Here is a 24376-nt window from a genome sequence, read left to right as displayed (position 1 = left end):
CAAGTGCCACCATGGTTTCTGAAATCTTCCAGGAATGGTGATTCCACCCCTTCCCTGGGCAGCCTGTTCTGATGCTTGACAACCCTTTCTGTGAAGAAATTTTTCCCAATATCCAATCTAAACCTCCCCTGGAACAACTTGAGGCCATTTCCTCTTGTCCTATGACTCGTTACCTGGGAGAAGAAACCAACCCCACCTGCTATAACCTCCTGTCAGGGAGTTGTAGAGACTCAAAAGTTCTTCCCTGAGCCTCCTTTTCTCCAGGTTGAGCCCCCTCCTACTTCCTCAGCTGCTCCTGGTGCTCCAGACCCTTTCCCAGCTCCATTCCCTTCTCTGGACAGGGTCCATTAGAGGTCTCCAACAGTATTTGGACACCACCAGGAATTCCTGATACTGATGTTCTGTATGTTCTCATAGTGAGAAACAACAGCCACTGTCCTGACCACAGCACAGGTAGCAGGAGAGGCACATGGCAGGGCTGCCTTTCCAAGTCACTGCCCACTGGATGAATGTTGGCATTTTCAGCTTTGAATTCTTCCAACCAAAAGGTCTGAAGGGAGATTTTTCACAAAAAGGGATAGGAAAGAAAAATATCACTAAAGGTGTATCTTACAGGAACACTTAGAGACCTTAATTAACTAAAAAATTGTGTGTTTAAGTGTTTCATACAACTCATTGAGAGCAAGTAATATTGAAGTACCACTCTTCCATCCTGGAGCCATCAACAACAAGAAGGATGTGAATATAATCTCTTTTATCTCCACTTACATTCTAAGCTAAAGGTAGTGAGAAACTGAGCACCACCACAGATTTCATTGCTTGTGCTGCCTTCCATGGGATCTGAAAAGGGGTTGAGGATGGTGTCTGTGACTCTGGAAGAATCTTCTGGGGAATTTAGTTATATTATTCTAAGCAATTATCCAGTTGCTGTCTGAAAACACTTTGAAAAGGATCCTGAGTTGAAGGTACGAACAAAGGAGACATAAGAAAGATTTTTTTTTTAAAACAGATTTTACAAAAATTCCCTATATCTTCACTTGGAGAGAACATATTATAAATGTTAACATAGCAGAGGATTATTGCACAGCCAGAACCAGGTCAGGGCTTCCCTGGAATGATGAAAATATTTGCATTTTACTGCCTTTTGCAGAATGTCACAGATAACAGGGGATTTACTGGGACACATCCCTGGAAGAGGCCACAGCCACAACAAAGAGATTTCTATCTCTCCATGCACGTTTAGGCTCTGAGGAGAACTACACAGCTATGCCACGACAGGTTGAACAGTAAAGAGAAAAATTTATGCATGCTCTGAGCAATTCCTTATCCAGGGATCTTAGAGCACCTGGCAGCTCTGGATTTTGGAAACACTCCTGATTTATTAATGATGGAAAGACAGATAAGGGCTCCTGGTTTGAACCATATGTTACATGGTGCAACACAACAGAAAAAACGTGTTTCTAGTCCTGCCCTGAACTTGCCAAGTAATTTTTATCTGGGAGAGGCCATGTGGGAACCACTTGGCAACTAAAGTCCTGTAAAAGTTTAAGCATTTTTTCAGATAATACATAATTTGACCCATACAATAGAATGACAGGGATTTGAATTAAAATAAGAGGATAAATAACAGGCAGAATGATGATTGAATTCACTCTCAAATCTTGTGAGATGCTGAAGCCCCCAGCACTGCATGAACAGCTTTGCCACATGGACTCAAGTAGAACATAAAACACCCAAATATAACCCATTCTGTCCAAGAACATGGATATTGGTGCAAATAAGGAACAGAGACAACTTATTTTTAAGGAGCAGGCTACAACAAAGTGGCTCCTCAAGACTGAGAAGGAATTTGACTATCAAAGAATCACAGATTAGATTGTATAAATATATCGAGGGAAAGAAAACAGAAGATAAGTAAGATATTATTAGCAAATAAAAATGTAGTGGTCAAGAATGTCTTGATATGGCAGTAAGTAGGTGCTTTCTAAGGATCAGGATACTTATCCAAATGCCTTCCAGCTGGACAAGTGTGTAGTTACTGTAAAAGCAGCTGGATAATTTGGCATGGTTTCCTGAAAGAAGAAGTGTAACAAGCTGGAAGATCTTTTGCAGGCTTGTGTTTGCAGGTATGTTTACAGGCAGGTAAGAGATTTTTTTTTAGCAGATTACTAGCATCATCAAGGATTTCATGCTTCCTCACCCTCCCTGCTCCTTTTCCTACTGTCGTGGAGGGTTGAGGAAGAGGAAACTTGCATTTCCTGCCTGTAGAAATGATGTGAGGTGACGTGAAGGAGAATGGGAGTAGTAAAATATGGTTTAAATACTGCCCTGAGAGTATGAATAGGCCAGATCACAACCTGATCCTCGGAAACCAGCACCACTGAATGCTTTACCAGTGTGTATAAAGTGACATATGCTCACTTTCAACCCTTTCAGCAGCTCATCCTCAAAATTTCCTTGCGAAACCCAATTTCCAATTAACCACCAATGCTAATTATGGAAATTAGGAAACAGGCACGCAGTATTTCATGCCTGTGACCATCACTGTTTGTATTATTGGATTCTTCTTTCTGTGGTGATGCTGCTGCCACCGCCAGAGCTGAGATGCAGAGTGACTGAGCTGCACATACCGACTGTCAACCGGATCTCCTCGTCCTGGTTGGCCAAGCCATCATAGTAGTAAAGGTCAAATCTCCTTCCCGTTTTCCAGTCACTGAGTAGATCCTTTTCCAAGCAGAAAAGGACACTGAAGTGGCTCTCACTGCATACCAGCCAAATTGGGTACTTGGGGGTCTTCAAGTAGCAACCAACCTAAAAGATATAAAACATTAGAATGTCATGAGGGGCAGGGGGAGAAACAATTAATTGTGGAAAACATGGAATTCATGAGATCACTTATTTATTGCAGTCTACAGACTTTAAGGAAGGCTCATTACAGAGTCTTGATGAGGACACCTTCAGTAAACCAGGGGAGATACAAAGCAAATACTTGGCTTTCAGTTATAGGCAGGTAATGACATCCAGCTGTAATACCCTGACAGCAAAAAGATCATATCCTACATGATCAAAAGCAAAAGAAACCCTATCTTCTGCAATAGCTGTAAAACCACAGTGAGTTTAGGCCAGGAATGCAACATGAGACCAATGGGAGACTCTGCTCTCATGCAAGAGTAGCCGGAAGCCAGGCAAGACACTAATAGGATCTCAGATAACATGAGAATCCCTGTGTGGGCAACTCAGCTGAACTCAAAATCCCTTCTTGAATTAAGAGTATAATACATTCCCTTCACTTTACCATCTTCTTTTAGCTTCACAGTCCAGATATATAAATGATTTTCAGCTATTAGAAGAAACCAATAACAAAAGCACTTGTTTTGCTTCATTATTCTTAAAAATGAAATACTGTCACCTGAAAAACCACAATGATTTCTTTAACAAAAGCCTTTACAAAGCCTTTGCCCTCCTTCTGAAAGTTGGAAGTATATTTATAAATATTCTGAATATTCTGTATGAAATTACACTTAAATGATTTTCATGCTCATTCACAGATGTTTTAAACTCGAATGCTCAAGAGATTTAATCTCTAATCAGTGAGGGAAGGGGATTCCAACATCACTGCAGTAGGTAAGCCAACCCTGAGGACTGCAATCCTGGTGGGAACATTTGCACATTTCCTGGGAGCACAGAGGGCTCAGGAATGTATCTGAAACACCTGGACACCAACACACACAGTCTGGGAAACAAACAGGATGAACTGGAAGCATTGCTCACCTCCCAGAGCTACGGCATCACTGGTGTTGGGTTTGAAACTCAATATATGCTGATTTAAAATGAGTCATGGAATTTCCTGCATCCCCTGAGGTCAGTGAGTATCTTGTAGGATTTTCTTCACCTCACACTAATGTGTTTTGAGACAGATACCATCAATAACTATCATTATAAAGCTGCAGTATCAATTAAGGATATTAGCTCCATCAGAGTAAATAAGAGAGCAAAATTAATCGTTAGATTGCTCGGTGGAGCAAAGAAACCTTATTTCTTCCAGCTAGGATTTTAATATTCAGCTACAACAGGTATTTATTATTGGCTCTATTCCTGTCATTGAAATCTGTATTGTAAGGTTCCAAATAATGCTGTCTTTTTCCCCCCACTGAATTGTTGGGTTTTGTATCTCTGATAAATTGCTCGGGGAAACTCAAATCTGAAATTAAACATTTTGCTTGCAGTGGAATGCTGCTGGAAACTGGGGGGGTTTTAACAGAAAAATTCTTATACATGTTTTGTAGACACAGATTTGTGGATATTCTACAGTGCAGCCCTCAGTTCTTCACCTTGGGCACAGGTGCAAATGTCATCTAATATGCTGTGAAAAGGAAGAAGTCAACATATATTCTGCTGTAATTAAAACTCTAAACAGCATCCTAAGTGATAAAGAGTGTGTGTTTTTGTCATCATTGATATTTAGAATTTATATCTGAAGAGTTACAGGAGTGTAAATCCAACTGCTTCCCCCATGAGAATTTCTTCTCATGTTAGACAACAAGTCTCCAGCTAATTAAGTAACTGTTCTCTGACTCATTACTTCGCTAAAAATCTATTTAAAACAGCCTTTTATGCAACAGTTTTGCTTTTTATGTAAATTCTTGGCTTAAAAGTAAAGACATTTTTTTCCAAGCTTACAATAACACTGCTAACAGGAATCATCAAGAAGGGAAATACGTAGATGCAACAAAAGATGGCAATTTAGAGGGACACGGATGAAAAGATTCAGTCTCACAAAGATGCATATTTTAATATGCAGATAAGCCAAAGCCAAAAAGAACAGCCAGTCTTCTCCTACATATGTCTGCAAAAGTGACTTCCCATCTCCATCAAACAACATTTGACAAAATAAGATTAGAGAGATACAGAACTTTCAAAGCCACATCCACTGCAGTTCTCACTCCCACGAAGTCAGGACAAACTGTGCAGATGATCAAGGGCTGTAGGAACATTCTCCAAACATGTATAGTTTTCAATTCCAACCCTTGCAGAGAGCAGTGAGGGCATGAACTTTGAGACAATAAAGAGTCTAAAACTGTAGCTCAAATCCTCCTCTCCCATAAGAAGGGTGGAGTCTTCATTTGGGTTACATCACCTGCATTAGCCGAGGGTCAGCTGCTGTCTTTTAACATCAAGCTGCAAAACATGTCTAGATTTTTTCTACAGTATTAATATGGAACCATGTTACTGACAAAGTAAGGATAGTCCTCATTGTGAGGACTCCTTTGGCTGCTTCTTCAGCCATCAGTTTTTGAGCGGACTGGAATGACAGAATTGTGGAAGCATTGAGGTTGGAAAAGACCTCCAGGATCATCGAGTCCAACCTTCAACCAAACACGGCCTTGTCAACGAAACCACGGAACCAAGTGCCATGTCCAGTCATTCCTTGGACACCTCCAGGGATGGTGACTCCACCACCTCCCCGGGTAGCCCCTTCCAATGCTTAACTACCCCTTTCAGTGAAGAAATTCCTCCTGATGTCCCACCTGAATCTGTCCTGGCACAGCTTGAGGCCGTTTCCTCTCGGCCTGTCAGTGGTTGCCTGGGAGCAGAGGACGACTTCCACTTCACTACAACCTCCTTTCAGGGAGTCCTAGAGAGCGATAAGGTCTCCCCTGAGCCTCCTTTTCTCCAGGCTAAATAATCCCAGCTCCCTCAGCTGCTGCTCATCAGACTTACTCTCTAGACCCTTCATACACAGAAGTACACCCTCATTCAACTGGTCCAGCTGCTGAGGGGTGAGTTCTTCCTCACTTGCCTGGCCAGGTTGGTTGGTGGTGATCCTGGAATACAACAGGACCCTGAAGCAGGACAGGGAAGAACAAGCAGGAACACCCAATGTTCTGACTCCTCAGGAAACCCATGAAGCTCAGTCAGAGTGTGTGTGCCATCCAGCAAGTGCCTGACAGTGTGTTCCCTATGCCTGTAATGCTGGCTCTGGCTTCCAAAGGCAAATCAGGGATGTGTGACTTCCATCTATTCCATGAAACATTATTTGTTAAGGGCTCAATGGCTGTATTCCTATTGCTATTCAAGTATTTGTTTTCAGACAGGCTCATTAATCTTCAGGCAAAAAAAAGTAAGGGGGGGGAATGAATTAGGTGTCCTTTCATGCTGCATGTTTTCAATTCCTACGGAGACTTCACTAACCCTAATCCTCTCCTCCCTTAAAATCCCTTAAGAATGCTCATAAATTTCAGGGACACCAACCTGATCTTTGGAAAATGTCAATTTTTCAAAAGCAGGCACCTTCAAAGGGCTCATTTTAAATACTAAGGGCCATCCTTTTCCATGTCTGATTTTTGTGCATATTCTCACAATGGTGAAATTAAATCCACACACAAAAATATTAAATCTACACACAAATATTTATCACTGGAGAATTATTCCAGCATCTCTACCAGAATGAGTGGATGCTACTTCACCATTCAGCTTTTATTTGCTAATTGAACAAGGCTGCCTTTTGCCATGTGAATTCTAAGAGGAACAAACAAGAGAATATGACATCAAAACCAAGGGGGATCACTGGATATGACTGATGTGATGGCATTTTTCTCCAGGAGTTTTATCACTTAATGTAATTTCCTCTCCTTGCTTGTTGGACTTTACTTTTTATTTTCTAATTAAAATTATAGTCATTCTGTTTGTTATATTCAGAATGTCCGTTTGCCTGAATACAACTGTTATAGATGCTTATTTTCCAAACTAATCACAGGCTGTAGTGATTCCACTGGGTGCTTGTCAGACTGAATAATTGTTGGCTGTACTAAATCCAATAGGATTGGTAGACAAAAGGATAATTACACAAAGCTTTCAGAGTTACAGGGAACACCCTATTGTTTGTTCTGCCAGTGTTTTTCCCCCACAGTTGCAATGACCTTTACTGAATTAATATTAAACAATGTTCCAATGGTGTTAAGCCTGAAGTGTCAGTGGTGTAAAACCAGATATCTTTGCAACAGCCCTTGAGTGAGCAGGAACCCTCAGGTCACCTACTCCACCAGCACTCCACCTGAAACACCAGGTCAGCTACATTCCTGTTATGTTTGTAGATAGTTAAGGGACACTGTGAGGGTAAAATTACTGCCATTCATAGGTACTTCATTTCAATCAGATTAAGAAAAAAAACATTAATGCTCACAATATCTGACATTCAGAGTATGTACAATGAAATGGCTATGCCAGGTCAGACAGAAATGGAAGAGTTTTTAGCCATAGAGTTATAAAGTAGTAACAAACACTACCTGGGAGCCCTAGATAAATTCTCTGCAGCTTTGGAACCTTTTTGTTGTAGAAAAGGGAATGTTTCTGATAATGAAATGGGGGGGAGAAAGGGCAACATTAATAAAGAAGAACAGAAAGAGATGTGTGTTCAATCCTAGGACTCCCAAACCAAAGACTCCTGGAAAGCACTGGCTTATGACTAAATTTCCCTTATGCTGCCACAGTATAAAAGACAGCAGATGTGGCAAGGAAAACAGATGTCAGGGTGCCAGAGAGCCTCTGGATCTTGTCTTTACCCTTGTCCCACTCTGCTGCTCTTCTGGTATGTCCCAAGAAGTGAATAAATCGTGAGGGAGATTCAGACACTCACTCGAACTTCAGCACTTTGCCATTTCCTCTCTGCACACGAAGGAGTTTCTAGTTCACTGTGCTAAGTCACATCACTGCAATGACAAAGACAGGTCAAGATTCACTCCACTTATCCCTTCTGCATCTATTTCTAGGCCCTCTAACTTAGGTTGGCCCTTAGGCTTTGGCTGTCTGTAAAACTTAGCAAGGAAGAGATGGGTATTGTCAGAAATTCTGACATTTCCCCTGTTCATCCATGATAAAGGGAGTTGGCTGGACTCTGACCTGAAACATTCTCAGCCTATAAAGGACCTGAAGTGAGATGGCATAAGTCCACATGCAAATGCAGGTATTTATAATCTAGAGAGACATGTGGAAAATATTTGACTTATCGTTTTCTGTTTTGTCTGTTTGCAAAGCATGTAGAGCTCTTCTAAACATGTGGGCTTTGTTATTCTTATTGCCTCAAAGAAAAACTCTATTTTATTTGGAAGGATGTTGAGAAGAAAGTGATGCCAATACCCCAGCCACAGGGACTGGCCTCTGGGAAAATAACTGTCCATAACTTGGGAGGACAATAGGACTTCATTAAAGAACATTTCAGTTCCAGGCTAGAAAGGGAGATGTAAAAACAGGGAATGAAGAACACGCTTTTTCAAGGGCCAATGCTTTGCCAGCCTTGTTTCAGTTAAATTTGAATGTATCACATGATTTTGCCCCCAGTGTCACAAATGCCTCAGAAAAATAGCAGCATCCCTTCCTGAAAGCATCTACAGGGCACAATATCTACCCCTATTCCTGAAAAATAAATGGAAAATTAAAACCGACCATCAAGTTTCCATTTTGCACTTGCATATTTTTGTTGCTGGTTTCTCAAATGAGGTGGTTAAAACCCTCTTTCTAAACCTCCCCCTCCACAACCCCTGGCTTGAACCCAGCCCATCTGATGGATAAAAGTGATTGTTCAGGAGACATATTTCCCAGGGAAGAAGGTTATAGGAAGGATGTTCCACAGGGCAAATAAAGCAGTGAGGTGGCAGAAGACAGAGCATGTGTGCTGAATTTAATAATTCAAGTAGGTCCTGTGACAGCACAGAGTGTGCTGGTTTCATCAAAAGGACCAAAGATAATGTTTCCCATCTGCGGAATTTTAATGAATAAATTCTGTTTATTTCTGTTTCTCTTTGAAAAGAAAGAGGGGAAATGAGCATAACTTCTTTGTCAGTGTCCTCTCTTCATTTTCAGAAAAGCAAAATCTAAAAAGCAACAGTCTCCCAAAATGCTGACAGCTCAGGGAGTGCCCGGGACACTGTCAGGAATCAGAGTAGGGAGAGTTTGGGAGGTCAGGTGGCAGGAGGTTTAACTACTACAGCAGGACAGGTTAAAGCAGGAGAGAATCAGTGAAAGCAAAGAATCAGAGTAAAGGTTCAAAAGAGACAATTAACCTTGAGTATTTCCATTACTCTCCATATACCAGCACTTAACTAAAGTGGTTTCAATACACTTTTCAGAAGGATGAACAAATTCATCAACCAATACCATACTGCCTTTGGAATGAGGGATTCAGACCTGTGCTCATCCCAGTTCAGCCATGATCTTACTGGGGGACTTACTGGGATAAGCACTTTGACTTTTATTCATCTGTTAACCCCCTCTGTAAAATGGTAATGACACTTGGCACTCTTGGAAAGCACAGATCTTTCAATAGGAAATGACACATAAATGCTATATATTATTGATATTATTATCATTATTAATATTAATGAGCACAGTGGTATTTATTGATGGGTTATTAACATTATTGAAGTTAGTATGTTATTAATAATAATAATGATAATAGTGGTGTCTTTTAAATTTATCACCTGTGAATGCAGATTATTTTTCCCTTTGTCACAGTAAGTCTCTTAAATGACCTGCCATAAAGATGAGGAGCATCTGTTTCCATCCATTTCTGCTTTTAACATCAGGAGAGATTTTGAAAAAAAGAACATCATTCCAAGTCTTTCCACTTGCAATTTTAACATTGCATTTAGGTCAAAGGTTCTGACCCAAATGCAGGGACTTTCTCACCCAGGACTGCTATAATTGGCCCTGCCCACTCCTGTTCCTCATCCCCTTCTCTGAGGTCTTGTCCCTGCTGAGAAACCACTCAGCCTCCCTGAGACTTCACTGAACTGCTCTGTCCTGCAGCTCAGCAAAAAGGGTAAACCTCCACCAATTTTCTGAAGACTGATCAGTTTTTGGAAATGTTTCTGTTGCTTTAAGAGCTCTAAATAAATCCCAGAAAACCTAAAATCTCAATTTATACTTCTAAGTCAAATGTGTAAGATCACACGGAATTAATATTGCTTAAATATGGGCTTAGCACAAAGAAAAAAAAATCCAAAAATGTGTAACTTGGCTACTGAAAAGTAACAGAATTGGGCTTTTAGCTTTTTTGTATTAAAATACGGAATCTCACTATGGAACTAAACATTTGCACATGAAATGGATGGAATGGATCCATCTATCATTGGGAAACAATTTGCAACAAGTAATTACACTGCAAAAAGCTCTTCTGAGTGTGGGTGATATTTCAGGGCTGAGAGTGATGATCAGACATTAACAGTTCCAGACAAATTACACGGAGCACACATTTTTCTAATCAGCAGAGATAACACATTCGGCATGATCCACTGCAAGAGATTAATGGATTGGGAACACAGTGGGATTCTCCAGGAGAAAAAGGAAGGGATCATTTTGTTTTCATTTGCTACTGTTGAAGTTTGACAGGAGGACTAATTCAGTTCACATGCCCTCATGGTATTTTCAACTCAGAAGCCATGCCAATGTGGATTATATACAAATACTCCACGTATTAGACAAGGGAGATAAAATGGTATAGAAATTTTTCTCCACGTGGATTTTCAGCATCCAGCCTGGAATATCTTGAATACGTCTTCCTAAATGTGTTGGCAAGTTGGAACAAGTCTAGAGCAGGGCAGTAAAAACAAGCTTTGGACAGGATGTACTGATGAAAAAGGGAGGAACTGTTACATCAGCTGCAAATGTCCAGCGGATGGGGAGGAATTGTTTAGGGGGCAGGTTGGATGAGAAGTAAAATTATAATCAGAGGAAACTAAGTGAATGAAGAGTCAGATTTAATATTAGTGTATCCAAACACAAGCTGTGTGGCAGATATTAAAATCTCCAAATTCACAAGTACCTACAAATCTGTGTTTGTACTTATTTTTTAAAGTAGAGACGTATGAGAAAAAAGGTAAGATCACGGTTAGATGCCCAAAAATCAGCTAAAAAATGGCCATCTGAACAAAGAGACAGGAACTTCAGGGACACAGATTTTGAAAAGAAACCCTGCTATATGACAGGACATAAAAATATCCGGAATTATCCCCTGGGAGATTGGCTGGATGTGACCTAAAGGGAGTTTTCTGACTCCGATGTCTATGATTCACCATACAGCACGCTCAGGATTTTCTTGCTACTGGAAACAAAAAATAAAACCAACCAAAAATGACAGTCCTTTTCCATGACTGGTGTCAGTTCCCAGCCTCACAGCCACACTGTAATTGGATGCTGAATCCACTTACTGAGAGGAAGAAAAGAGTCAGTTTGAAAATTCTATTCTCAGTTCCACTCCTGCAAACTACCAGTGACATTTATTTTTCCTAAATTGCTCTAAATATTGTAACAGAAAGCAGAATCTGGCCCTCCATGCTGAAGCCACAGTGGAGACACCCCGATTTGAGGCCAAAGTCCACCAGAATGTGACTTTTGTTCTAGTCCTGAGCAGACACTGCATCTGAACTGAAATGCAGAGAACTCCCAGATGTTCTTAATAAAAACCAAGACAATTTGCAGCAGCTGCCCAGCTAGTGTAGACTCTAAAAAAAAAAGGAAACTACGTCTACTGGAGTTTCTGTAACTGATTAAGAGTCACTGGCATGGAAAAACAGATCCTTGCTCATGAGTCCAACTCCCAAGCAAGAGTACAGTAGTAGAAACAGATCCCCTCTACCATATAATTTGCAGAATAAATGGAAAATGGTGACTGATTCTCTGGATAACTTACTTTATTTTTAGAGGGCAGGTGGGAAAGAAATAGCTCTTACCTGCACTGACCTCACTTACCATTTTGCTACTCCCAAGTCATTTTCCTCACTAGAGAGTGGAAAAAATGCTACAGTGATGCAGAACCATTTTTTGAGGTTTTAAATGTTACATTGTTTATAGAGAAGAAAAAGAAGCGTGAACTAGACACAGATGCTTATTTATTTTTAGCCCACTCTGTTCTGAATTCATCTGATTTGGATACACTGATATAATTTCTTGACTGAATTCAAGCCTTTTATAATATTACGAATAATGTAAATGATTCTGTTAATTAAAAACAACAAAAAGTAGTAGGAAAATGTAGCTGGGAAAAGGTTAAAAACAGGCTTTCTTTTCAGTCATACATTTATACTGTATCAGTACAAACAATTTCTTTGGCAATCACTTTCAAATTTTTATAGAGGTGCTGACTGCAAATCCAGATGGGACTGCTACAAGTATCCTATCTGGCATCCAACACAGGCAAGAGAATTTCAAATAATAGTCTTGAATCAAACACAAGACTGTCTGTTTAAGATAGAATATGTCTTTAGGAAAGATGTCCCTCTCCCCAGCACTGTACACGGAAAACCAGTGAAACTTCCTTATAGAAGTTTGACCAGAGGTAAACTAATGGCTGTCACTTCTTTGAAATTTTTAATCTATCTTTTAATTTTCATGATGAATACAATTAAAATACTGCTTTCCAAAGCATGTTAAAGGGAACAATCCCACTGCAGTAACAGCTATTTTAATTTCTATAATTTTTTTTTTTACTGCTCACACAACATCACCACCCCTCCAGCACAGAGCAGAGCAACCGAACCAAGCCCATCGTTGCTTTGCTGCTTTACTCACCTCAAGCTAATTTTAAATGTAATTGTTTTCTTTTTTGATTAAAGGCAGGGAAAGGAAATACCTGACAGACATCATAGTGCTCGAAGAGAGACAGCAAACCGATGTCACTGCGGCTGGTGATGCCTTTCAGGATCGTGATATTCCCATTCCCAGAGTCCAGCTCTATCACGTTGTTGAAAACATTGGACACAGCTTTGCCAGTCAAAAGCAGGTTCACCAATTCCTGTTCGTGACATGTTTAAAAACAAAACAAACCAAAAAAACCAAAAAACAAACAGTACTTAAACATCAGCACAAGATTCATTCCGGATTGATAAAAGTTACACGTGTAGCAGAGCCTTAATTTATATCATGGCTTTTAATTTTAGGGTTAGGATTAGGATTGCTTATGAAAAATTCTCCAGATACTTTGGGTAAAGTCTACTCCTACAGCAAAATGAGGAAATATTAGTGGAGTTTCCAATATTCATCTTTCCAGAGGCAAACTGCTCATAACCAATTTAGTCTTACATGCAACTCTCAACCTTCTCATATTAGGGCTGTTTTGTTTGAATTAAAATATTTTAGTGTCCCTTTTTCTCTACAATGGAACTACAGCATGAATGAGATATATCCAAAGCCTGTCCAGTACTATCTGATATTTCTGCATGTGCTCAGTGATGCATTTTGAACAAGATTTGTTAAATTATTTTTCTTCCTTGCTGATTACTTCTGGATGAACTCAAGCCTCATACAGTAAGATATTCACCTATATGGACCCATATCACTAATATACTCATATTTACCAGAGGAGATTGTAGATTATTTCCTCTCCAACTGAAGTAGGGGTTTGTCAGAGGATAAATACATGTGACAGGGTGGGGGATGTGCACGTGCACATGCAAGTGTCCATAAAGTTCAAGGAACAGAGATATGGGACACATTTCTTAGTGTAACATCCCACAAGGGCCAGCTGGGATGTAACCAGAGCTAAGAGTAGACTGTGCAGCAGCAAGGAACCACCTGTGAATAAATACCATATGGCAAGAAACAGGAGGGGAAACAACAAGAACAAAGTTTCCAGAAAAAACAGTCCAAATCACCCTGCCCAAAGACATGAACAACTCTGTTGTAGCCAGTTTGGAATTGGTTTCAAAACTACTGCACACAATTACAGTGTGTTTCTCCTGAAGGACTCCCCAGAGTTTATGGGTTCTTACTGATGTTTTTAGCAGTTCTAATCCACCAGTGATGTTCCATCACCTTTTTGAGGAATCACTGTGTAACCACAGTAAAAAAGTCTTCTAAGCAACAGTACAAGAGGACATGAAGCCTGCCTTTGGCAACCAAAATGGCAGCAGAATCACAGAATCATAAAGGTTGGAAAAGACCTCTAAGATCATCAAGTCCAGCTGTCAAGCCAGCACCACCATGTTCAGCACTAAACCACATCCCCAAGTGCCACATCCATCAGTTTTTTGAACACTTCCAGGAATGGTGACTCCACCACTTCCCTGGGCAGCTGTGCACCATATTCAGACCACACCACTGCCCACCTCCCAGCTTTGGAGGGAATCTCTGTCACAGAATTCTGTGATTTAAGTGTCCAAGGCAAAGTGTTTCCAACTGGGTGGGTGCCTCTGGAGGACTCGAGCCAGTGGAAGACATTTGATATAGGATATGACCTGGAATTATTCTACGTAAAGTTTAGGTCCTACGTGTCAGCCAGTAATTCAGGCTGGTGATTTTCAAGCACCACGTGGCTTTTAGACACATCTATAACAAGTCAGGGACTCCAGCCTGAATTATCAGTTATCTTCCACCAGCAGCAGCTCAGTTAGTGAAGCAGTGACCATTTACAGAGGAGATGTAGGATCAGACAAGACCCTCTCTGAAAGGACAGGGAGGAAACACAGTGGTATCTCAGCACTAAAATCAACTAAAGAGAGTTCAAAAGAGGCAGATGAAAGGAGTCTAAGGACATGCACATATAGGTACAGACACACATGGACCAGAAAACCAGGCTGGAAATCATAAGTTCTGAAAGCAAAGACAACAATTTGCCAAAACAAAAGGTAAAAGAATAAAGGATAAAGGTGCTGGACAATATGGAGATGAAGTAAAAAAAACTAAGGAAATTTGTGGAGACCTTAGAGTAGCCTTCCAGTACCTACAGGGGCTCTAAGAGAGCTGGAGAGAGACTTTTCACAAGGGCATGGAGTGACAGGACAAGGGGGAATGGCCTTAAGCTGAAGGACTGTAGGTTCAAAGGATATTAGGAAGAAGTTCTTCCCTGTGAGGGTGGGGAGGCCCTGGTACAAGTTGCCCAGAGAAGCTGTGGCTGCCCCATCCCTGGAAGTGTTCAAGGGCAGGTTGAATGGGGCTCTGAATAACTTGGTGTAGTGGAAGATATCCCTGCTCGTGGCAGCGGGGGTTGGAATGAAATGATCCTTAAGGTCCCTTCCAACCCAAACCATTCTGTAATTCTATGATTCTACAACTTAAAGTAAGGAATGCCATCTCTTCCCAGAGGTCAGCTCCTGTGACAGGCCAGGATCCCATCCTGAGCCCACCTGAGTGCAGTAGCCGTGGCTGCCGATGAGACGGTTCGTGAGCACATCGAAGTCGTTGCGCACCCTGGAAAGGAGGGGGAAATGTAATTAAATCAGGAGTGGAGAATGCTGTTAAACTGAAATACAATTGTTTCTTTTCATTAGACTTAGCACCTCTAAATCCTGAGGAAAAGCTAGACCAAACTGCTTCCCAATCATAAATACAGCTCTGCATTTTTGAATCCTTTCAAGGCGATTTTTCGCAGGGGAAAAAAAAAATGTGAATATATCAACAAAGCAAAAGTTGATAGAGCTAGACTTGGAAGACACAGCTGAAGAGGAGAAAAGAAGTCATTCTAGTCACCACTAGTTAGAACATCAGAGTTAGAATTACTGCACTACTTGCCTGACAGAATCACAGAGTGGTTGAGGTTGGAAGGGACTTCTGGAAGTCACCTTGTCCACCCCATCTCTGACCACCCAGAGCCAGTTGCCCAGGACCATATCTAGATGGTTCCTGGATATCTCAAAGGAGGTGGATTCCACAACATACCTGGGGAAGGGAAGGGAAAAAGAGGAAGAGAAGAGAGAAGAAGAGAAGAGGAGAGGAGAAGAGAGGAGAGGAGAAGAGAAGAAAAGAGAAGATAAGTTTAGAGAAGAGAAGAGAAAAGGACCCTATATGTAAACATTTATAATGGTGCTGTGTGGTCCCTTCTGTTTTGTGAAATCAAAGAGAAATTCCATGAAATCGCATTATTGATAATTATGGAGTGATGTCTCCCCAAAGTTCCCTCTCTCATAACTCCTGGAATTATTGAATTAGCAATTGGTTGATGGCCTGAAAAATACAGGTTGTAACTGTGGTAATTTTTATCCAGCAGATATAATGTAATTGCAAACATTATTTTATACATGAATAAATGTTTAATCTAGGTTTGAGAAAACACAATGTACTATATCCTGGGAGAGCTACAGCAATAAACTCCACAGATTAATTCTATGGGTCATAAAAAGCTATTTCCCTTCAATATAAAATATGTTGATCTCAATTGTTTTGGCTCCATCTTTATGCTGGTATTGCTCCAGAGGTAGAGAGAATGCCTGAATGATCATCAATTAAAACTTAATTATTCTACATCATCTGGGCTTTTCACTGTCATTTGACTTGAAAAATCTTCTGTGTACACAAATATTCATGTTTCTTGAAAATTGGCACAATAATTCTTTTTAAAAAAGGAAATATTTCGTTTGTGACAAAGCAAGAGCTGACTTGATGTGGTGAGGGCAAAGGTAGCTAGACACTTCCCTTTAACATTGCTATACGTGCTCCACTAAAAAATCTGTTTCTTAAATAAAAAGCTGGGACATTCCATGTCTTCATCCCAAATTTTAGATAATTACTTTCTCACAGGGTTCCTTTGAATGCCAAAATCAGAATGTAAAATACAATTTCTACCATTTACAGCCCTAACGATACTTAAAAATCATTCGAAACAAGTCGTAGCCATTGAATCACAATTCCCTTTTAAAAAAAATCATTTTGCCCGTTTATTAAAAAATTATTTTACCTCTTTTAAAAAATATCTTTCAACCCTTTATGAAAAATGTCTTTTAGCCCTTTTTAAAACCTTACTTTAAAGGTAATTTATAAGTTAGTGTCAGTCACAACAACGTGCCACCGACATCTGTTGCCAGAAATCAAAGGAAAGACCAAGGAAAAGCGTGCCCGTGGTAGGGAAAATTCCCTCATGCACCATTGCAAAGCATGGATGGGATGATAATAATCTTTGGATTTTGGCCATTTCTTAGTTTTAGAAACAGTTTCATCTTGCAAACACCGTGACATGAGCAGACTATACAATATGCGTCAGTCGGGGACGGTGGGACGTACGGTACGGACAATGGCAGGAAGTTCTAATTCCATCTGTAGGTACAAACAATATGGGGGTTTAGAGGTGGATCTCGGATTTTCAAGAAGAAGAACATCTGCCTTTCCAATCAGCCCCGCTAATGAGGAAACAAAGGTCAGGCATTAAAGCCACGAGGTTTACACCTCCTCCGAACGGGTTTGAGGTCATCGTTCCTACCTGCCAAAGGCTCACCAGCTTCTGTGCAGGTGGATTTACTGGGTTTTAGGTGCAACTACACTTCAGGCATTTTAAAAATATCAGATAATGATAACTGTGTGAGGTTTTTTCTGCTGGGCTGTGGAGACATTTGTTGGTGATAAGCAAACATGAAGTATTCGGTCACTCTTTGGTGTCCTGGTTATCGGACGTCAAAACAGATGTAAGGAATAATCATCATTATTAATACTACTTTGTCCCAGCATGGAGTTTTCCATTTATAATTTTTAAATTACTTTAAACCAGAAAAAAACCTCTAAGCCAAGAGTCTTGTAAGTATCCCAGTCATCACCAGACTAAGTGAAGTCTTGACTCTGTGAATCCCTTCCTAATTCAGAACCCAACACCCCATGTGCTCCTGTGACAGAATCACAGGTCAGGAAAGAGACACTACAAATTAATAATGGCAATTAACATTAACAGTGTTAATGGTAAATATTTCTTTCTTTTTCTATATTATCAGTATTTTCCAGTGTTGTGACAGCACATAGTTCTGACTGGAGAGTGTCGACTGCTGGTGCAGAATGGTGGTAATTACCTGGTCATACTGTAAAGCCTGTGGAAAAAAAACCCTCCTAAATCAGAGGTAAGACACTGATTTTGAAAATCTCCTGGCCAAATACTTGAAATTACACACCTTTAAAATATGCTAAAGCACAGCCTTCAGCAGAAATAATTCCCCAAGCTGACACGAATAAAAAGTTGCTAAATTTCAGATCACTCAGTGAGATCTCTCGGGTTGATTTTTATTTGTAGTTGTAATGTGTGTGCTGTGGTTTACGTCTCTGTGAAACCAGAGAGCGCAGTTTCATTTTGCACTGTTCTTTTTTAAAATATTTTTATTTAAAACTTCTTTTTTTTCCCCCAAAAAAGGGTGATTTTGAGCCTTTATCCCAAGGCTTAACTGTCCTTTCATTCCTCGTGCAAGCAAACATTTTTTTTTCTCACATTAGAATCACACAAAACAAAAGTCATTATGTGGCAAACCCAAAAGATGTGTAAGGTGGCTTCAGACAAAAAACTTACTTTATAGCAACTGGAGAAATCTCATAATGATTGAAACCAACAAAATACACCTGCTGTGAATGATACTTTTTTTTCATGTTTTGTAATGCTGTTGGTTTTAGGGCAGGAATGCCTTTCCAAAAAATATCATTTTATATTATGAATCTATTTGCTCTTCATTCTCCTGTTAGTGATTGTGTGTTCACATCTTCAGCCTTGTTGGAACTGTTGGTTTCAAGTTATAAATAATGTGTTTAAGGATGTAAACACTGAAGGTGGACAGAAGGTTCTGAGCCAAACCTCTGAATTGACTTCAAGAGAGTTATTGGAAAACTGACTCGTGTTTTCAATCCATTCTGGGATATACAAATAATTAGAAAATATTCCAAGAGTTTAAGACAGACGGATAAAAATACCATTAGATAGAAGAAACTGTAATGTCATTATAAACCTCAGCACTGATGGTGCACTGATAAAATAAATTACAGTGATCTGCATGGACTCAATAAAGTTTTAAAAGTGCATAAATAAAAATCCAAAATAGATATATTTTGATCACTGGATGCTCAAATATAACATGATCTGTAATCAGATGAACTTCTTCTTAGCAAAAACTAAGTTAAATAAGTAAGACATTATTAAAATGTTTCATATACCTTTATCTCAATTTACTTCCAGGAAAGTTCATGCAGAGTCTTAAATGGAGAACACCATGCTGAGACAAAGTGGTATTAATACTGAGTATTAAATAGAAATGCTGAGTATTAATATTAAATTTAAGTCAAATAAGTCAATATTAAATATAAAAGTCACATACAAACATTAACACTGGAATAATTCCAGACTACCAGAACATGAGTTAGTTTATATTAGTTATTTACCACAGATATTGTTTGGGTTGTACAGCAGAACAAAACAAAATAATATAAAGGAAAAAATAGTGCACTCAAATAAGTGCTGGTTGTTTTATGGTCCTTAACTCTGTGGCAAAGCTGCCACAGAAAATTGGTGACCTCACTTTGTTCATGGCAACAGACAGTTCCATTAACAAACACACAATTACAAGTCTGCTCTTAAAATAGATTTGGGGTTGGCAGAGAGAGAAAGCTTGTCTTCAGGCATAAGGATTTCAAATAATTACAATGGGGATGTGGAAAATGACAAGATGGGTGACTGCCTTATTGTGTAAATGTTCCAGAATATTTATTTATTTTTTTTATACTGGTACATGGCAACGGTTTCAAATGAATGTTCAAAGAAGGAGGGAAGAGCCTCTCTTAAAAAAAAAAAAATATGTTGTTTGGGATTCAGAGCAATGAAAGCAAGAAAGTGGCTTCAAGCTTTATTTATCACTTTATCACACACCTGCTAATTTCACAAAGCTTTTAAAATGTACATGTACTGTGGTATTCATGCACATTAACTCATCAGCTCTGCTATTCCAGGGTGCTGACATTTATATTTACATTTCACAGGGGTAGATCTGATGGGAAAAGCGATTAATCTATTGGCACATTCGACCCAGTATTTTATTTTTTAAAATAAATTACCTTTCTTACTGAATGCAATGTCCTTCTGAGTACAACAGATCAAGCAAAGATACTAAACCTGTATCTGTGTGACCACACTGACTCTGGGTTCAGCAAACAGTTGAAGAGTTTTTAGTATGAGACTACACTGGCTGAAATTTGGCCAAAATCTATTTGTTACTGCTCTGTTTTTTAGTAGAATCACACTTATTCTTTCCCACCTTTGGAGTCTTTTAATAAATATACTTTATTCCCCTAAAATCAAAATGAAAATGCTTTGATCTACTGCAGGAAAGGAAAGGGAAAGAACAAGATGACAAAGCTAATCAAGCACTTAGGGACGGGCATCATATCACTAATTTTTATATCTAAAGATGGACACATAAACAAGTAATCACTCTGGGCTTCTTCACATTTTTGGACATGGAGAGAAACTGGTACATCCTGAGGGCAATTTAGGTGACCTTGCTTAGATAATTTGCAGAGCAGAGGAAGAAACTACTGGAAAATGCCTTTTCTCCAGCCCATGAACAGCCAGTAAAGAGAGCCTGCCATGACCTGGACACGGCCATGAAACTCTTAAATACCAAGGGCCTGGATGGATAAACCACACTCACAAATATTCCGGCACTGCAGAAAGGCTGAGTGTATTTTTATTTAGATTAAAAGCTGAGAAATGGGAAATAAGGTTGATATAGAAATAATAACACCTTGGAGCGAGTCTTTGAAAAAAGACTCCTCGATCAGACAAGTTAATTAAAAGTAAAGCATGAAGACTTGATTTCATATAGCCAATTTGTTACAGGTTTTAGCTGAGCAGAATTTGAGCATTAGATATACTAGACATAGAAAAAGATATAGCAGAATCAGAGGAAATTGTGATAGAAGAAACCATGGTTAAGACATGGAGCAGCTTTTCCATGGGAAGAGACTACAGAGACAAGGATCATTTCACTGCAAAAGGACCCAACTGATGGACTGCAACAGATGTTCACAAACCCCTGGATGGTGAGGAGGTGATTAAGGAACATTTACTCACAACTTTTCATAACATTCTTCCCAGAACAATCCTCTGTTTATATCACCTGTGGTGTGGACTACAGGCACAATCCATCCTGGGATAAAGCAGAGTTGTAGAGGGGGAAGGAAGGAAGGAAGATGATGATCCCTGCATCTGGCAGGTAAAATCCAGCCATCCCAGATACTCTCTTTCATAGGAAAACCACATTTCTTAGTTGCTTTCTTGGCTTTCCATACTTTCCTCAGTGGTAGCTTGGGAACCTGAAATCTACTCACACTTTCTTCCAAGTTTATTGACTCACAGGCTGTTTACTGATACATTTGCATTTTGTACTAAAATTGATCTTTAAATTAAACAACTCTTCCTGATCCTTCTTGTTTACTTAAAATTGCTACCTTCCCATTTTTTAGGAAATAGTTATGTCCCACGTCGGAATTTGGGTTTTTAGGTTAGAAAAATATAAAAAAATTCTTCTTTTATAATTCTTTGGTAAGACAGATTTCTCATTCCCCTGGTCTACGCTTTTCCTACACTTCTCCCAGTTTTAATGGGTGAACTTGACCTGGTATTTCACTGAGGGCACATCAGTGCATTGCACAACCTATTAATATTTCTTCACCTCCTAAAACTATTTATGCTGAGACACCCTAAGAGTAGATCCAAGGCTATTTTATGATGCTGGCTCAAAGTCACTGTATGCCCTGCTATTCAACTCCCCATCCTGCCATTTACAAATTCTAAACCCCCACAGACAGTAGTGAGCAGTCTGTGTTTACAAGACCTTGTAGTTTCTGCAGTGAAAATAAATTCTTTTTTATTGCCCTCATCATGAAACTGAGCCAACTCTTTTTTTGCAGCATGATTTGTTCTCTGTATAGACAGGGTCTTTCAGCTTTTCAGTCATCAGTACATTTCATTAGCACACCACTCCCTTTTTCCAATGTTTATTGTAGGGAATAAAAACTGTCTAATCCCAGTCTGATCAGTGACAAATTCCATCAGTAATGTTCCTCATGCTGATAGTTCTTTTGTGAGTTCCTTTCCTTTATCACCTCTGTAATTCTACAAAGATCTCTTATTTTCACATTACCAAATGATTTCTCACTTGGCATAATGTCAAATACAAAAAAACTCTTATTAGGTCTCTATCAACTAATTTTATTCTAATTTTTTTTTTCAGTTTAGCTAACAATTCTCAATTTGGTGCTATAACTGCAAGCCAATTTACTGTATATTTAGATGCAAGGTAACTGTAGGTTTCAATGAGGCAAGTGTATGGTAAGGTACAACAAAGCAGGTAAGCTTTTAGAATAAAGTCCACCCGTAGAGTCTGAAAAAGCAGGGGAGAGCTCTGCAAGTCTTGCAAAAGTTTAGGAATGAGATACAGGTATAAAGATACCTGTTTTATTTTTTAACTTTATGTTGTGCAGCCATCACGTTTTCAGATTCAATTCTACCTCCCATAAAATTAATCCAGTCACAATGCAAAAATTCCATCCTGACTGCTGTTATCCTTACTGAAAGGCAGAATATTAGTTTAGATTTAGAGCATTCTCAGCATTACTCCTCGTATCAGCCACAGCCACTCTACACAGAAGCTTCCCATCTTTTCCTGATAGCTTTGTATTAATATGATAAGGGAATCACTTGTTGTTTCATTTCTGTGACTCGAGGTCTGGTCTGACCTCATCTGAACCACATCACTTCTGTGTTTTCCAACACCACTAGTGACAGATAGAGTTGCTGCTCACCACACTTTTTTTCATTCCTTTGCCCTCTTTCCTTAGAAATCAGAAAATTCTCCAGAGAAGGAGTCAATAATCTTCCTTCTCTTCAGGCGTGTTCTTCAGCTTTAGGAGTTACCCTGCTCTGTTCTACAAGGAACTGGATGTGTCAGGGGAGCAATCTGGAGTTTTTTCCCATGCTGCCACAAGCAACCTTTCTGTTCCATATCCACACCCAATATATAGTCCACTTCTCTGCTCTGTGGACCCATGTTGGTGAAAGGCTTCCTGAATTTCCTTAACAGGGAGACAGGAGTCACATGTCCCAATTATTTGTGCCAATTCCAGATTCCACCTCTCCCCCCCCTTTTTTTTTTGCATTTTCCACCATACCAGTCCCTTACTTACAAGATATCAAACAGAATCAGTATAACAACCTCTTTGTCCTCTCGATTCTTTCTTTTTTTCTGAGTTTAGTTTCATTTTTCTCATTTCCTTTACCACTAAATTCTGCTCCTTGTTCTCCAGTCTTGCAAATTTCCTCAACCCTAATTCAACTCTTCCTCTCCTTTGTCTTAGTGGTCACTTTTCCACCTGTGTCACATTCTTTATCTACCATGCTAAATAGCTTCCTTATCTTCAGACCTTATTTGGCAGGTATCTGCTATTTCTGCTTTGTGAGACCCTCCTCTCCTTTCCTGTATCTCGTCTCCAAAACCCCATTCTCTCATCACCTTTAGTTTTATGGTTTTGTTCCTGGGTCCCCTCTTTCTCAAGTGTTAAAAGGTGACATTTCACACATCCATTGCATACATTCCACTGCATATCCACTTTTGAAAGAATATAAACCTCAGAGCTTCAAATCTTGGTCTCATATCCTCCTACAAATATTGCTAAGGTTGTATTATGCCTGTATTCTTGCCTTTCTTTGAAGGAAAAACATTAAATTATTTCAAGCAAAATCCCTTCTTTATTACCTCTTAGCAGCTGTTCTGCACTTATGAACTTATTAATGTTGCAAGCAACTCTTGCCCAACGAGCACTTCGGCTACAAGGCCTTTGTCTAATTCCCACAACAGAAGTTCAAAGACAAGGAAGATCCTGAAAATCCTGAATGACATGCCACCCACAGGGCAGGAGGCACAGAAGTTCACTTATCTCAACAAACAAGGGCTCAATTCTTCCCCACCAAGGACTGGATCCCACACAATCTCTCCTATTTTCCCTCCTCCCCCTGCTTCTGATAAATTTAACCTCATGCTTCCTTCATGTTGTAAAATCACAAATTGGTCTTGGAGAGAGGTCTGAGATTCTCAAAGATGGATTTTTCAGTGATGTCAAGCCTCTTGTTTTTTAGCACTGTAACATCACTGACAGCTGTTTCCCCTTGAAAACAGCAGCTTCCCCACACTTTTTTTTTCCATCACCAAAAGACCGAGCTGTAAAATACATGATGACATCTATTTCTATTCCACAGCTGTAAACACAGAGTGAAAAACTGCCCACACACGTTATTTCCCCTCACTGTTGGTCTCCCAGGCTCTCTCAGTTAGGGGGGGAAACTACTTCTGAAAAAAGTTTTCCCAGAAAACTGGCTCACACATAAAATACACTTCCACCAAGAACTGGGAATGCCCCGTGTGATTGGATCCTCCATGTGAAGCTGCAATCCCTTTTACCATTGGCCAAGCCAGATGGACATTTCACAGAAAAGCCTTTCTTCACCAGCCAAACAGCATGAGGAGAGTGGGTGCATGTCAGGGGAACTCCAAAATTAGAGACTGGACTCCAATTAGATATTGGCTCTGGGACAGGAAAAGGTGTCACTTAAGGAAAGTGGATTGAGGGTGGAGGAACCTTTGTTCCACCCACAGTT

At 39.7% G+C, this 24376-nt stretch overlaps 1 protein-coding gene across 3 annotated transcripts in view; it reads right to left on the bottom strand.

Moving 5' to 3' along the window:
- MINDY4 (MINDY lysine 48 deubiquitinase 4) overlaps positions 1-24376 on the bottom strand; it is a 68837-nt gene that overhangs the window by 7731 nt on the left and 36730 nt on the right. For all 3 annotated transcript variants that reach the window (XM_027660647.1, XM_027660646.1, XM_027660648.1), the window contains 3 exons: positions 15117-15180; positions 12626-12787; positions 2631-2811 (listed from right to left, as the gene is read on the bottom strand). In XM_027660647.1, coding sequence (XP_027516448.1) covers positions 2631-2811; positions 12626-12787; positions 15117-15180 — 407 coding nt within the window. The remainder of the gene's footprint in view (positions 1-2630; positions 2812-12625; positions 12788-15116; positions 15181-24376) is intronic.

This window comes from Corapipo altera, unplaced genomic scaffold, assembly GCF_003945725.1.
Source record: "Corapipo altera isolate COAL_440 unplaced genomic scaffold, ASM394572v1 126, whole genome shotgun sequence".
Lineage (NCBI taxonomy): Eukaryota > Metazoa > Chordata > Aves > Passeriformes > Pipridae > Corapipo > Corapipo altera.
The sequence above is the reverse complement of the archived record's forward strand: the minus strand, read 5'-3'. Positions and strand labels throughout refer to the sequence as shown.